This window comes from Aethina tumida, chromosome 3 (assembly GCF_024364675.1).
Source record: "Aethina tumida isolate Nest 87 chromosome 3, icAetTumi1.1, whole genome shotgun sequence".
In the NCBI taxonomy this organism is placed as follows: domain Eukaryota; kingdom Metazoa; phylum Arthropoda; class Insecta; order Coleoptera; family Nitidulidae; genus Aethina; species Aethina tumida.
Window position 1 is genome coordinate 12,194,920 of NC_065437.1, and position 13,323 is coordinate 12,208,242.

General features: G+C 29.1%; 2 protein-coding genes across 4 annotated transcripts in view; both read left to right on the top strand.

Moving 5' to 3' along the window:
* The window catches only part of LOC109594752 (eye-specific diacylglycerol kinase), a 134,905-nt gene that overhangs the window by 20,793 nt on the left and 100,789 nt on the right, over positions 1-13,323 (top strand). Inside the window, exons 3-4 of one of the 3 annotated variants that reach the window (XM_049964288.1) lie at positions 2,264-2,435; positions 2,489-2,542. The gene's annotated coding sequence lies outside the window, so the exon portion shown is untranslated. Of the gene's footprint in view, positions 1-2,263; positions 2,543-6,647; positions 6,786-13,323 lie in introns of those variants that run through there. The other 2 variants (XM_049964289.1, XM_020009992.2) reach the window with 2 other exon arrangements.
* On the top strand, positions 3,432-4,013 carry LOC126264787 (protein GVQW3-like). Its single transcript, XM_049964084.1, has one exon. The coding sequence runs from the start codon at positions 3,432-3,434 to the stop codon at positions 4,011-4,013; it is 582 nt and encodes a 193-aa protein (XP_049820041.1).

The window sequence follows — 13,323 nt, forward strand, 5'->3', positions numbered from 1 at the left end:
GGACGTGAAATCTTTGATCGCGAACAAACAACCAATTCATTAATTGGATAGTTTCGTGTTCTCAATCAAATCGCGTCGTAAAAAATGCACGACCGGAGCGGTTGAAACGTTGCGTGTTGTCTTATCGTATATTTCGATCCCGTTATAATAACGTGTTGTGCCAGAGGACTTTATTTATCGTGTTTATTTATGCATGTGCCGTTTTGCGAATTTCTTAATCTCTTCAAAGTTTAACCGGCTGCATTTCCAGGTGCAGAATTAGTTGAATCATGTCCGAGATGAGAAATGGCGTTGATTAATCCTTGTTTAAGTTTGGACTCACTCCATTTACAGACGACAGTTTTAGTCTTGTAAATAAAATATTTTAAGGAGGTTATTTTTCAAACGAATTAAAGAAAGCAAAAATGGTTTCTTTAGTGCAAGGAGAAAGGTAAAAAGAGGAGTGTAGAAGCTGTAGGTTAATCTCAATGTTATCAGCCTTATCCAAAATGTTTGAGAGTACAATTAACAAAGAATAATAAAATTTATAAAGAAAAACAATTTACTATCAAACGATGAACATGAGATTACAGGGTGATTTATCTAACTTACTCAATTTTAGAGTTTCCAAACTTTTGTCCAGAAGCCTATGTTTAGTTTCGTGCATCTTAAAACTTCAATAACTTTGTCATTTTTAATGTATGATTAAACAAAATTAGATTGAATATTAAAGCGATTAGTTCCATTCCCAATATATAAAATGAATATTAACAGAGATTTTAGCAAAAATGTAATGTAATGTCCAACAGAAAACAAATGCCACACAGATCAGCACACATAATTGAGTGTTATTTTCCGAAACTTCAAATAAAATTTTGTTCAAAATAAAAGTGGTCCAAGTCATTAATAATTGGTATAAAAAATTCAAATCATTTGAATTGGTTCACTGCTAATGGGTTTAAAATCAATAGAGATATACAACAGAGGTTTTTGTTACATTAGATAAAAACACCGAAAATCACTTAGTCAAATTTTTGGGAATAGGCCGAACTGAAGTATACACATTGACAATACTTGTAACAAACCATCCAAACAACTGTATTGCTTGAGTAGGTTAAGAGGCATTGCTCTTATAGTTCTAACTTCTGAGGAATACATGTTATTTAACTTTAAACAATATTCTAGACTGTGGAATTTTAATGTGGGGTAGAGCAAACAAAGCTGGAAAACTAAACTGCTTTTAGGGAGCACAATATACTTACCCCAAATTCTATGTATATTTTAGAGCTTTTAAAGTACGTTCTTGGTAACCTATCACTTTTTCTAGTTGACAAAGGATACCACCGCTTTAATATCATAAATAGAATAGAAGAAAAAGTACCGAAAAATATAAAAAGTTTGGGAAACATATTAAATTTTCTAATCTCTAAGATTAGTTTATGTGTTTTAATTATTAGTAATATTATAATAGATTACAGCAAAAATAAAGAAATTTTACACATAAGATGATTCACCTAACTTATTTATTAGAAGTTTATAAAGTTAATATTTTCATTTGAATTGGTTTTCTTATTTAATTTGAACAAAAATTCATTTTCGGTCACGTGAAGAGAAATGAATTGTTATTTTCTGTGGAACACCCTGTATATTTTGGATTTTTAAATATTTTAATATTAACGTTCAACCATCCCATCAATTACTATTTCCAACGAATATGAATGAATTGAAATATTAATAATATTCAGTCTGGTTTATATAATTAAAATATTCAAATGGAATATATTGATTTACAAGTATGTACTTGAACTAAATTTCAATTATGAACAAATTAAAATTTCCATTTATGTAACTGCAAAATAAAAGAAGTACACAAAACAAATTAATTCGTTGAAACTAATTGGAAGCTGAAATAAAACGCTGAGTACATTATAATGATAGAAAATTTAAGTCGCTTACAATTTATAATTAGGTTCGATCCGTAATACCTTCAATGTAGTTAGAACGTTTGCAGGAACGTCTCAGCCTAATTCCCGTTCGCGTCCCACCAAATCCACTTTCTCTGGAAACACTAGTCCCCATTGTAAATGCAAACCACTATATCTTTCTCACGTTGCGAAGGGTGGTTTAGTGAAACAAATGGAGACGTGCTTTTGTGCTGTAAAAAATTATTTATGATTTTCTGTTGCCTCTCTCCTTGTTACTATCAACCTATCAATTAATTATTCATTTCTCTTTTCTTTATTTTTGTATTATTTTTATTATTTTTCTTTTGTCTTTGTTTCAGGTAAGTCCAAGTGTTTTTATTATTTGCTTATGTTGGGTAAGTTCCTTTATCGTTTTTCCGATGCCGAAAAGACTCTTTTCCAAAGCAAAAAGCAAAAAAACGTGTAAAACTTTTAGCCGTTGCTGTTGCAAACGTCGACGATTTAAAACAGTTTGTTTCGATTTAAAATCAGGTAAGACAATTTTCTGTGTTTTTTGACATAAACATGGCTTAATTATGTTGTAGGATAATTTGAAGGCATAACATATTATCCTGAAACAGATATGAAAACTAATTTAGGTAAGTTTAATTATCTAAACTTTTTAATTATTAAACTGACAAAAGCGTTTAGGATCTTGTTTGTTACAATTTTTGCGGTGAATTTTGATGGAATATTCAACGTGTGGTAAAATAATTAATTAAATATGAATATTATTTGTTATGTAAATGTTTAATTTGCGTCTTTCAGTGTAAACAATTATACATTTTATGGCTGCGAATTTGTTTATTTACGGAAAAGCATTTAGTTTGCGTGAATTAGTTATTTCGTGTTTGATATATGTGTTTATCTGTCTGTAGCTTATAAACACTGTTACTTTATGTTAGTTTTAAAGTAATTATGTCATTTAATAATAATTTATTAACTGAATAAAATAAATTAAATTAAAAAATATATAATTTATAAATATTCACTGTAATTTTTCCGTATTTTGTTTCTTTAAACTCTACTAAATTATTTAATATAAATAAATCGTATAAAATGTACGATATATTTTGAATGATGAGTAAATTAGTTAAATAAATAAACTTTTTCCAAAGAGAAAATGTAATTTTACAAACTGTTAAAAAATGAGTTGTTTGATTACATTTCAATTAATCTAATGTCAGATTGTCATTTAATTAGGAAGTATTACCTTAAAATTCTTAATGTAGTAAGCAGGTTTGATCTTCGTGTTTTACGTTTTAATTTTCTTGCATTTTCCTGAAATTTTTATGTATGTACCGTATTATATAACACATCGTTCAATAAGTCCCGAGACTAACCGAGAAATGGTCCTAGTAGTACCTGGCCACGTTTCCCTAGAGTACGAACCTTTACATGAAACGTGTAAAAATTTCACGTCGATCGGACCACAAACAGCTGAGTTATCAAGGTTAGAGTAAAGTCACTTTGTAATTTGTTTGAAAAATGGAGAAAATCGAGTTTCGCGTGGTGATAAAACATTGTTTTTTAATGGGTAAAAACACCGTAGAAGCCCAGCAAAGGCTTGAAAAACATTACCCGGACTCCTCTCCATCCAAACCAATGATTTGTCGGTGGTATACTGAGTTTAAACGTGGTCGTACGGACACAAACAATGCGGAACGTCCGGGTAGGCCATTGGAAGCCGTTTCACCGGAAAATGTGAGTGAAGTTTTAAAAATCATAATGATAAATCGTAAAGTGAAGGTCCGTGAGATTGCAGAAATGACACAGATATCATCTGGAAGCGTATTTACAATTCTTCATGAAAAATTGAGCAGGAAAAAGGTTTTTCCCCACCCCCCGTATTTGCCAGATTTAGCCCCCAACGACTACTGGCTCTTTGCTGATCTCAAAAAAATGCTCCAGGGAAGAAAATTTGGCTCTAATGAGGAGGTTATTGCCGAAACTGAATCCTATTTGGAAGCAAAGGATAAATCCTTTTATAAACATGGTATAGAAATGTTGGAAAGGCGTTGGAACGATTGTATCACTCTAAAAGTAGATTATATTGATGAACAAAAATGATTTTTGAAAAAAAATGTTTTTGTTGTTAGTCTCGGGACTGTGTTACATCTCTATTGTGTTCATTTCTTTTGGTCAACTGGAAAAAAATGTTAATTTCTCTAAAGCACTTAAAAATTGAGCAAATAACACTTTTTTCTTTATTTATGTATGAACAATTAAAAATTACTAATAGTTATAGTTGTTGCAATTTCAAATTAGTTTCCAAATTCAATTATTCTATTTTAAGAGTAATCATAATATAAAAAACTAAAAACTAATAAGATAGATAGACAGATATGTTTACTTTTAAATGTGTTAAGAGAAAGGTAATAATAATTGTACCAATTATGAGTAATAAAATAGAAGAAAAAGCTGATTTATGATATAGTTGTATTAAAAGAAGGGTGAACGATAGTTATATTTGTAAGAGTTATTATCAGAAATTAAATATGAAAATTCATTTTTTTTCAAAAAAATAAAAAAAAAACAATTTGATCAATTTTCGTCAAAGTAATTATAATTTGAAGGTAGAGATCAAGAAATTCATATTTCCCTACTTGCGAATACAATTTTGAATTTTAGGTCATAATATGAGAAAATGGAAAATCGTCAAACACAACAATTTTTCTCAGAAAAAGTAGAGCTAATAAAAGTTTTGTGAGAAAATAACAATTTTTTAAAATGGACAAATTGCAATGATAAATAAGCTAAGAATTGTATTTAAAAAAAATATTATGAAAGTTTTGTGAAAATATAAATATTGGTATGATATTAGCTGAAAATTTGTTCAAAAAATAATCTAAGAAAATATTTTTTTATGAGAGAAACTGAGAAAATGAGGATAAAATGTTAGAATTACAATTTATTAGCTTATTTCCAAAAATTCAAAATTTACTCGATTTTGATAAAAAAAAAATAGTTTGATTATGAAAATGTTTCTCAGAAAAAGTACAGCTAATAAAAGTGATTTTGTGAGAGTGTGTAAATTGTAATCATAAATTAATTTATTTAGTTTTAAAAAAATATGCTAAGAATTGTATTTTTTAAAGAAATTCTGAAAATTTTGTGAAAATGTAAATATTGATGTTAAATTAGCTGAATTTTGTTCAAAAAATAATCTAAGAAAAGAATTTTTTATGAGAGAAACTGAGAAAATGAGGATAAAATGTTAAAACTAGAATTTATAGCTTAATACCAAAAATCTAAATTTTATTCGATTTTGATAAAAAATGGTTTGATTATAAAAATGTCAATTTTAGTGTGAAATTGAATTGACAAAATCACCCAAAAATTTGAAAAAGTACAGCTAATAAAAGTAATTTTGTGAGAAAATAATTTTTTAAAGTGAACAAATTGTAATTATAAATTAATTTATTTTGTTTTAAAAAAATATGCTAAGAATTGTGTTTTTTAAAGAAATTCTGAAAATTATCTAAGAAAAGAATTTTTTATGAGAGAAAATGAGGTTAAAATATTAAATTAAATTCCAAAATTTACTCGATTTTGATAAAAAATGGTTTGATTATGAAAATGTTAATTTTAGTGGGAAATTAGTTGGTTTTTGTATCATGTGTAAAGTATTTTAATTTTTAAGGGTAAAATTGTTTAGAGAATTATCAATTCACCAGTCGTAAATTTTAAATGAAAATGTGACTAGTTTACCATTCAGTAGAAAAATAAAATTAAAATAATAATAATACAAGTAAATAATTTATTATAACTGTATATTATAAGTAAGTAAAATTGTGATTCATTAAAAATCAGTTAAATAGAATGTTATAATTTTATACTCTGTATTATAGTGTATAAAACGTATGAAACTGGTATGTTTTTACATACTTGCAACGTATACATACATTTTGCTATCTCTAATGCCAAGTGAAGTGAATATGTAAATTGTATGTTTTATATCAAAATATCTAGTTTGAACAAGTTTATACAGTTCAGAAATTTCAATTAGTTTGGGAAATACTGCTGATTTTAACGCTAAATTAAACAAGGCTTAGAAATCTTTTGACATTTATTTATTTAAAAGAAATATATAATTTAAAATAAATATTATTTTCTTTTTAAACAATTTAAAACTAATGATAAACATGAAATACAAAAAAAAAAAAAATAATAATTAAAATGGTAAGATAAACTAAAAGTTGATTATGTAGAATTTCGTAATTTTATACCGTATTAAATGTATTGGCATTGACATGAATAATTAAAGCAATTATATATGTTTTATATACACGTGGAACGTGTACGTGTATTTTGCCATCCCTTTTACCAAGAGACATACATATGCGGTTGTAAATTTCGCCTTCTATACCAAAATATCTAGTTAAAATAAATTGAGTAGATGTTAAACAGATCGCATCCCTTTATCTCCAATAAGCCGTAATCGCGTTCCTCCTAACCCAGAAGCCACTTGTTACCGCAGCCCCCATAAAAGATTCACCTCGACCCTTCGACGAAAGAACCCCATTAAAGAACGGTGTTGTGCGGAGGAATGATGCCGTTTCGCGAACCAGACGAACGTGGAAGGACGCGCACCTGTTCCTGTGGCCTCCCTCCCGGGCCGTACGGCGGTACGGCGCGCAGGAGCGGCAGGAGCGACGGGAGCCGGCACCGTCTCGCGGGCCACACGGCACGTCGCGGCGCACTCGACGCGCCAGTCAGTGAATCGTGGTCGTCGGGACGCGTCTGCGTCGCCACCCCGAGTTACACCACCGTGTACGCGCGATTTCGGCAGTGCCACCGCCACCGACCGGCACGTGTCAGCCACCCACCGTCAACTAACCCGTACGTTTTCTCAATCGTCTATGCGATCTTGAGTGTGTCTCTGTGTGTGTGTCTCTCTGTCTCTCTGTATCTTTCATCTGTACTATTTCTTCGGCTTAATTTGTCTCACCCCATTATTTATTTTTCTTTGCCACGTCGCAACTTTTATTTTTTAATTGTGTCGTTTGTTTACGCGCGCCATATGTTTTTTTTTTCTTGCGATTCGTACGGAATCGATACACTTAAGGAGGAAAATGTAATTTTCTAACGAGGAAATTGGCTAAGGTTTATCGATTCGACGGATCAAACTCGAAATGTATAATTTGAAAAATTGGCCAATATAATTTTTAAAAACATTCCGGGCTTAATGATTATCCTAACAATTTCAAACTAATTAATTCAAAGCTTTAATATATTCATTAAATTATGAATAATTTATGCACTTATTAATATAAAATTAAGTTAACCCATTTAAATAAACATGAACAAAACCAGCAGGGAAAACTGAACGTCCCTAACATAGTTCGAAAATTGTTAAAGTTAAAGTGTGAACACAAAGTTTGATGTTAAAATTGAAAAAGGCATTTTATAACGGTGTGGTACACGTGTTTGTAACGTAACGTACACGTAGTTTATGGTCGTTTAATGGCCGCATCGTGAAATATGAGATTGCGAGACATAAAACTTTGACAATGTAATTTTTAAGTTACTATCAATCTTTATGCGGCGCAACATCAGTTCGCAAACAGTATCGACATTCAATATCCATATGCAGAACCATATTGTATCGGTTTTATGATTATTTCGTGAATGCAAAATCAAATGCACCTAAAGTGCATTTATGTTTTGATAAACAATCTAAATTTAACATCATTTCAATTCAATTCTCTGCATTTTATAATCCCACATTTGAAAAACAGTCAGTTAATTGATTAAAATCCGTTGATCTCCGATCATTTTCCATTCTAATTAATTCAACAGACAGTTTGTACATATTCACTAATTAATTTATACATATTTTCTCTTATTTCATATAAATAATTGTTATTTTATTAAATGCGAAGGTAGATATTGAATTAATGAGCACAGGTATCAAATTGATTGATTTTGAGTTTAATGAGTATTTCTATGCCAGATGGAGAAAAATAAACTTTTTTAAAACATTGATTGCTTTAAATAATATTTTGATATCTCTGTCCGTTCTTATAATAAATATTATACTTAAAACTATCAGCAGTTAATAATTATAATAGTAATATAATAGTCAAATATTCTATGTGGCAGCTTTAACAAAATTAAATATATCTTCGTTTTATTTTAGTTAAGGATAATAAAATTAAGTAACCTATTAATTACTATATAATAACTCTTTTCCATATATTTCATAGACAACAATATTAAATATCTTGAAATTTATCAGAGATATTGTTATATCTTATCTAAGGATACTTAAATTAAGTATCCTTTTAATTAGTATAATTTTGATAGAAATATAAACAATTCACAATCCTTTTAATATTTATTTATTTATAATAGTTAAGAATTGTGCTTTTTAAAGAAATTGTGAAATTTATTTGTAAATCTTGGAGTGAAATTCGCATTTCTTTAAAAATAAGTTTAAAAAAGGTATTTTTATGAGAGAAACTGAGAAAAATGTGTTACAATGTGAATTTATTAATTTTATTCAAATAATATCAAATTTTACTCGATTTTGAAAAAATACCTAAACATGAGTTTTATTGTGATATAGGCTAATTTTTGTATCAATTAAGGAGCAAGGAATTGTAATTTACGGGATAAAAGTGGCAAAATTATCAATATCGTGAAATTTAGTTGAAAATGTGAGAAAAGTGGAAAATTGTCAAAAATAACAATTTTTCTCAGAAAAAATACAGGTAATAACAGTGATTTTGCTAGAAAATAAAAAAAATTAAAAATGTGCAAATTAGCTTATTTTATTTAAAAAAAATAAGCTAAGAATTTTATAAGAAATTCTTAAAATTTCGTGAAAATGTAAATGGTGTGAAATTAGTTGTTCAAAAAATAAGTTAAGAGAAGCATTTTTTATGAGAGAAATCTAGAAAATGAGGGCATGTTAGAACTAGAATTTATTAGCTTAGGTTTTAGCTATGGATAGTTAAATTAAATAAACTATTACTTACCATGATAATTACTATTTTCCGTATGTTTTATAGATGATATAAATGTAAATGAAATTTACACGAACATATCGTTTTGTCTCAACTCAGGATTATTAAATTAAGAAACCTATTAATTATTATTGTAATAACTATTTTCCATATGTTTCATAGATCACAATATTAAATATATAGAAATTTACTATTGATATCGTTGTATCTTAGCTAAGGATAATTAAATTAAATAATCTATTAACTACTATTATAATAACTATTTTTCAAATATTTCATAGATGACAATATTAAATATCTTGAAATTTACCAGAAATATCGTTTTATCTTAGTCAAACATAATTAAATTGAATAACCTATTAATTTTCGTTAAAATAATTATTTTCCATGTTTCATAGACAACAATATAAAATGTTTTGAAATTTGCCAAAAATAACGTTTTATTTCTTCTTTAACTTTTTTTTCATATATTTTATAGAAGACAATATCAAATATCTTGAAATTTATCAGAAATATCGTTGTATCTTAGCTAAGGATAATTAAATTAAGTAATCTATTAATTACTATTATAATAACTATTTTTCATATATTTCATAGACGCCAATATTAAATATCTTGAAGTTTACCAAAAATTATTATTAAATAATCTATTGATTACTATTATAATAACTATTTTTCATATATTTCATAGATAACAATATTAAATATCTAAAAATTTACCAGAAATATCGTTTTATCTTAGCCAAAGATAATTAAATTAAATAACTTATTAATTTTTGTTAAAATAATTATTTTCTATATGTTTCATAGAAAACAATATTAATTATTTTGAAATTTTCCTGCAATAAAGGTTTATTTAGCATTCTTTTCAATATGTTTCGTAGAAAACAATATTAAATATCTTGAAATTTACCAGAAATATCATTTTCAGCATTCTTTTCAATATGTTTCGTAGAAAACAATATTAAATATCTTGAAATTTACCAGAAATATCATTTTATCTTAGCTAAGGATTAAATTTAATAACCTATTAATTACCATAATAATTTATATTTTCTACATGATAAGTTACTAAAAGTGCTTATAAAAATGAATGTATAAAAATAAAAAAATTATTATATTAGTCATTACAAATCCTAAGTGCCATTTTTCAAATGCACTTCTGAGGCTTTGCTCAAACAACGTTTAAAAAAATAACCTCTGGACATTCACTTTTATTCTTTCTCGTCTCTGCCAAAATCAGTTTGGCACTGTTACATAAAATATTGTTTTGTCAAACATTTCTTTCTAAGTACCTTATAGTGTGTACAATTATTTAAAATTGTTTCAGTCTTTTTTTCTCATATATATTTGTGCACTTCTTTATCTTCATTATTCTTTTAAATTCTTATAAACAATATAAGTAATAACACATCGCTCAATAAGTCCCGAGACTAACCCAGATATGGTGCTAGTAGTATCAAACTGGCCACGTTTCCCTAGAGTACGAACCTTTACATGAAACGTGTAAAAATTTCACGTCGATCGGACCACAAAGAGCAGAGTTATCGAGGTTAGAGTAAAGTCACTTTGTAATTTGTTTGAAAAATAAAAAAAAACGAGTTTCGCGTGTTAATAAAACATTGTTTTTTAATGGGTAAAAACACCGTAGAAACCCAGCAATGGCTTGAAAAACATTACCCGGACTCCTCTCCATCCAAACCAACGATTTGTCGGTGGTATGCTGAGTTTAAACGTGGTCGTATGGACACAAACAATGCGGAACGTTCGGGTAGGCCATTGGAAGCCGTTACACCGGAAAATATGAGTGAATTGTTAAAAATCAAAATAAAAAATCGCAAAGTGAAGGTCCGTGAGATTGCAGAAATGACACATATATTATCTGGAAGCGTATTTACAACCCTTCATGAAAAATTGAGCATGAAAAAGGTTTTTTCCAAGTGGGTGCCGCGGTTGCTTTCAGTGGAACCAAACAGCAAGCCACACGTCCATGAAAACAAAGGTAAAATTGAACGAGTTGGGCTTTGATTTGCTTCCCCACCCCCCGTGTTTGTCAGATTTAGCCCCTACCGACTACTGGCACTTTGCTGATCTCAAAAAAATGCTCCAGGGAAAAAAATTGGCTTGAATGAGGAGGTCATTGCCGAAACTGAATCCAATTTTGAAGCAAAGGATAAATCCTTTTATAAACATGGTATAGAAATGTTGGAAAGGCGTTGGAACGATTGTATCACTCTAAAACGAGATTGTATTGATGAATAAAAATGATTTTTGAAAAAAAAAAAATGTCCTTTTCGTTGTTAGTCTCGGGACTTGTTGAACGATGTGTTAAAATATTTTAAATATATTTTATAATATTTTAAAATATTTTAAAATATTTTAAAATATTTTAAATATATTTGGGTTCAGACGACTTCGAAAATTTTAAAACAGTCAGCTTCGATTTAAATGGAAAGACACACATTCGCAGCTTGCATATCGAACAATTCATATAGGCGTCGGATGTGTGCGTCCTGTCGAGCCTCAAAGAGTAAGGAGGAAGAACGAAAGATGCGGCCTCGTTATTTATACCTCCGCCCCCACGGCCCTCACGGCCCCCACGGCCCCCGCATGCCGTCGCTGCCGCCCCCACCGCCACCGCCCAGACGTTTATATACGGCACAATTTTGCGTGTTAAATCAATGTCCCGGATCGTAATTCAAGTTGCCGTCGAGTTCGCGTTCGGGTTTACGTTGCGAACTGCAATTTCGCACGTACCTACTTATCTATATATTTTGTTTGTTCGCACTCCCATTCTGAAATGACAGCATTTGACGTGGTCGACCGGTTTTTCGGAAAGCGATCGCCGCAATTTGCGTCCGACCGAAATAAATTCCGCAACTGTCTGGATTACTAATCGCGGTCATATTGAAAATGCGAACCAAATATTTATGTGCGGTGTGTCTGAATTAAAATGACCAGGTAAAAATATTTAGGCACGTTGATTTATACGTGTAAACTAATTGTAATTGTATCTTTTATTATTATGATCCTTTTTAAAACTCCATTACTCAATCATTCAAGCTTTTACAAATAGTTAAATATATTTTTTACTGGAATTAACAAATTTTTTAACACTTAATTATGATTTTTCAATTGCAATGTTTGTCTTTGAAGTGGATAATTTGGATTTCCTAGATTTAAACAGATTTAAAAATAATTTCAACATGTTTTATTTTGACCAGTAATATTATTCCATACTTTATTCTGCAGATTTTACAGCTATAGTTAGTAATTCTTTCTTTCTAATTATTTCTGCAAGACAAAATTACACATACTCTACACCCAGGCTTTATACATATCTTGTTTGTCAGAAAAAGGTTGAATAAAACTGGTCCAGAAAATGTTTTCGACAGCCTCTGTTAAACAGCGAGCATCGGGTTGCCCGCAGGACATGGGCCAACGATTACCCTCCATGGACTGCAGCCCAATGGCGTAATTATTTGTTCACAGATGAGCCTAGGTACTTTGAGTATGCCAAGAAGGATAAAATCTGTTCATAGACCAAGAGGGGACCAACCAAATACTCATTAAGAAAATGTAGCAGTTAATATTCTTTTATTTTAATTAATCAATTTTGTTTTATTAAATTCTCGAAGGTGATTAGTTTTATTACTGGTTTAAAAGATCTGTTGTTGTTGCAATTTTGTTTAATTAACCTTAATTACTGAAACTTATTTTAATACATATTTGTTGTACCATAACATATTGCTATTGGGATTCTGTTGAGTTTTGAAATAATCAAACAGCAAGGAACGTGATGTTTCCATCATAAAAATTGCTAGAATTATTAATTAGGGTACAAGATTAAATTGTAGTTAAATTTGTCTATTTTCTAGCTACTTATAAAATACAAATAAATCATTCAATTTATTTTAAACTCGTGTTTTTGAATTTTCAAGAATCGAAAAAGAAAAAGTCTGTTTCGGTTTCATTCAGAATCGATTTTAAAGTTTGAATTTAACGGTTATCGACTTCATTTAATGGAAACGCAATCGTTAACCCCACGATCTTCAGTGAAAAGTTTGGTGTTTCACCTGGAATGTTAACAAAAAATAATTAAGCCACTTCGAATTATCCAATTATGTTTGCTCATTGTAGAAATTAATTTGTAACGGAATATTTTTTAACAAGCTTTCCTCCGCAAAATTTGTTTTACGAACATAAAGATAAAGTTAATTTGTGTTACCTGGCATCTTTTATCGTTCGAGGAAACAATGAAAAATTGTATTTGCTTTTTAATTTTATGTTTATTGAAAACATAGTAAAGCAAAAGACTTTAATCAGTTTTAATTATTTTCTATTTATAAAAATTATTTTGTAAATTACAAATAAAATCTTCGAATGAAATTACCACAAAACAAATTTAA

Excerpts from the sequence above, each read along its gene's own strand:
- LOC126264787 (XM_049964084.1), top strand. The coding sequence starts at position 3,432 with ATGGAGAAAATCGAGTTTCGCGTGGTGATAAAACATTGTTTTTTAATG.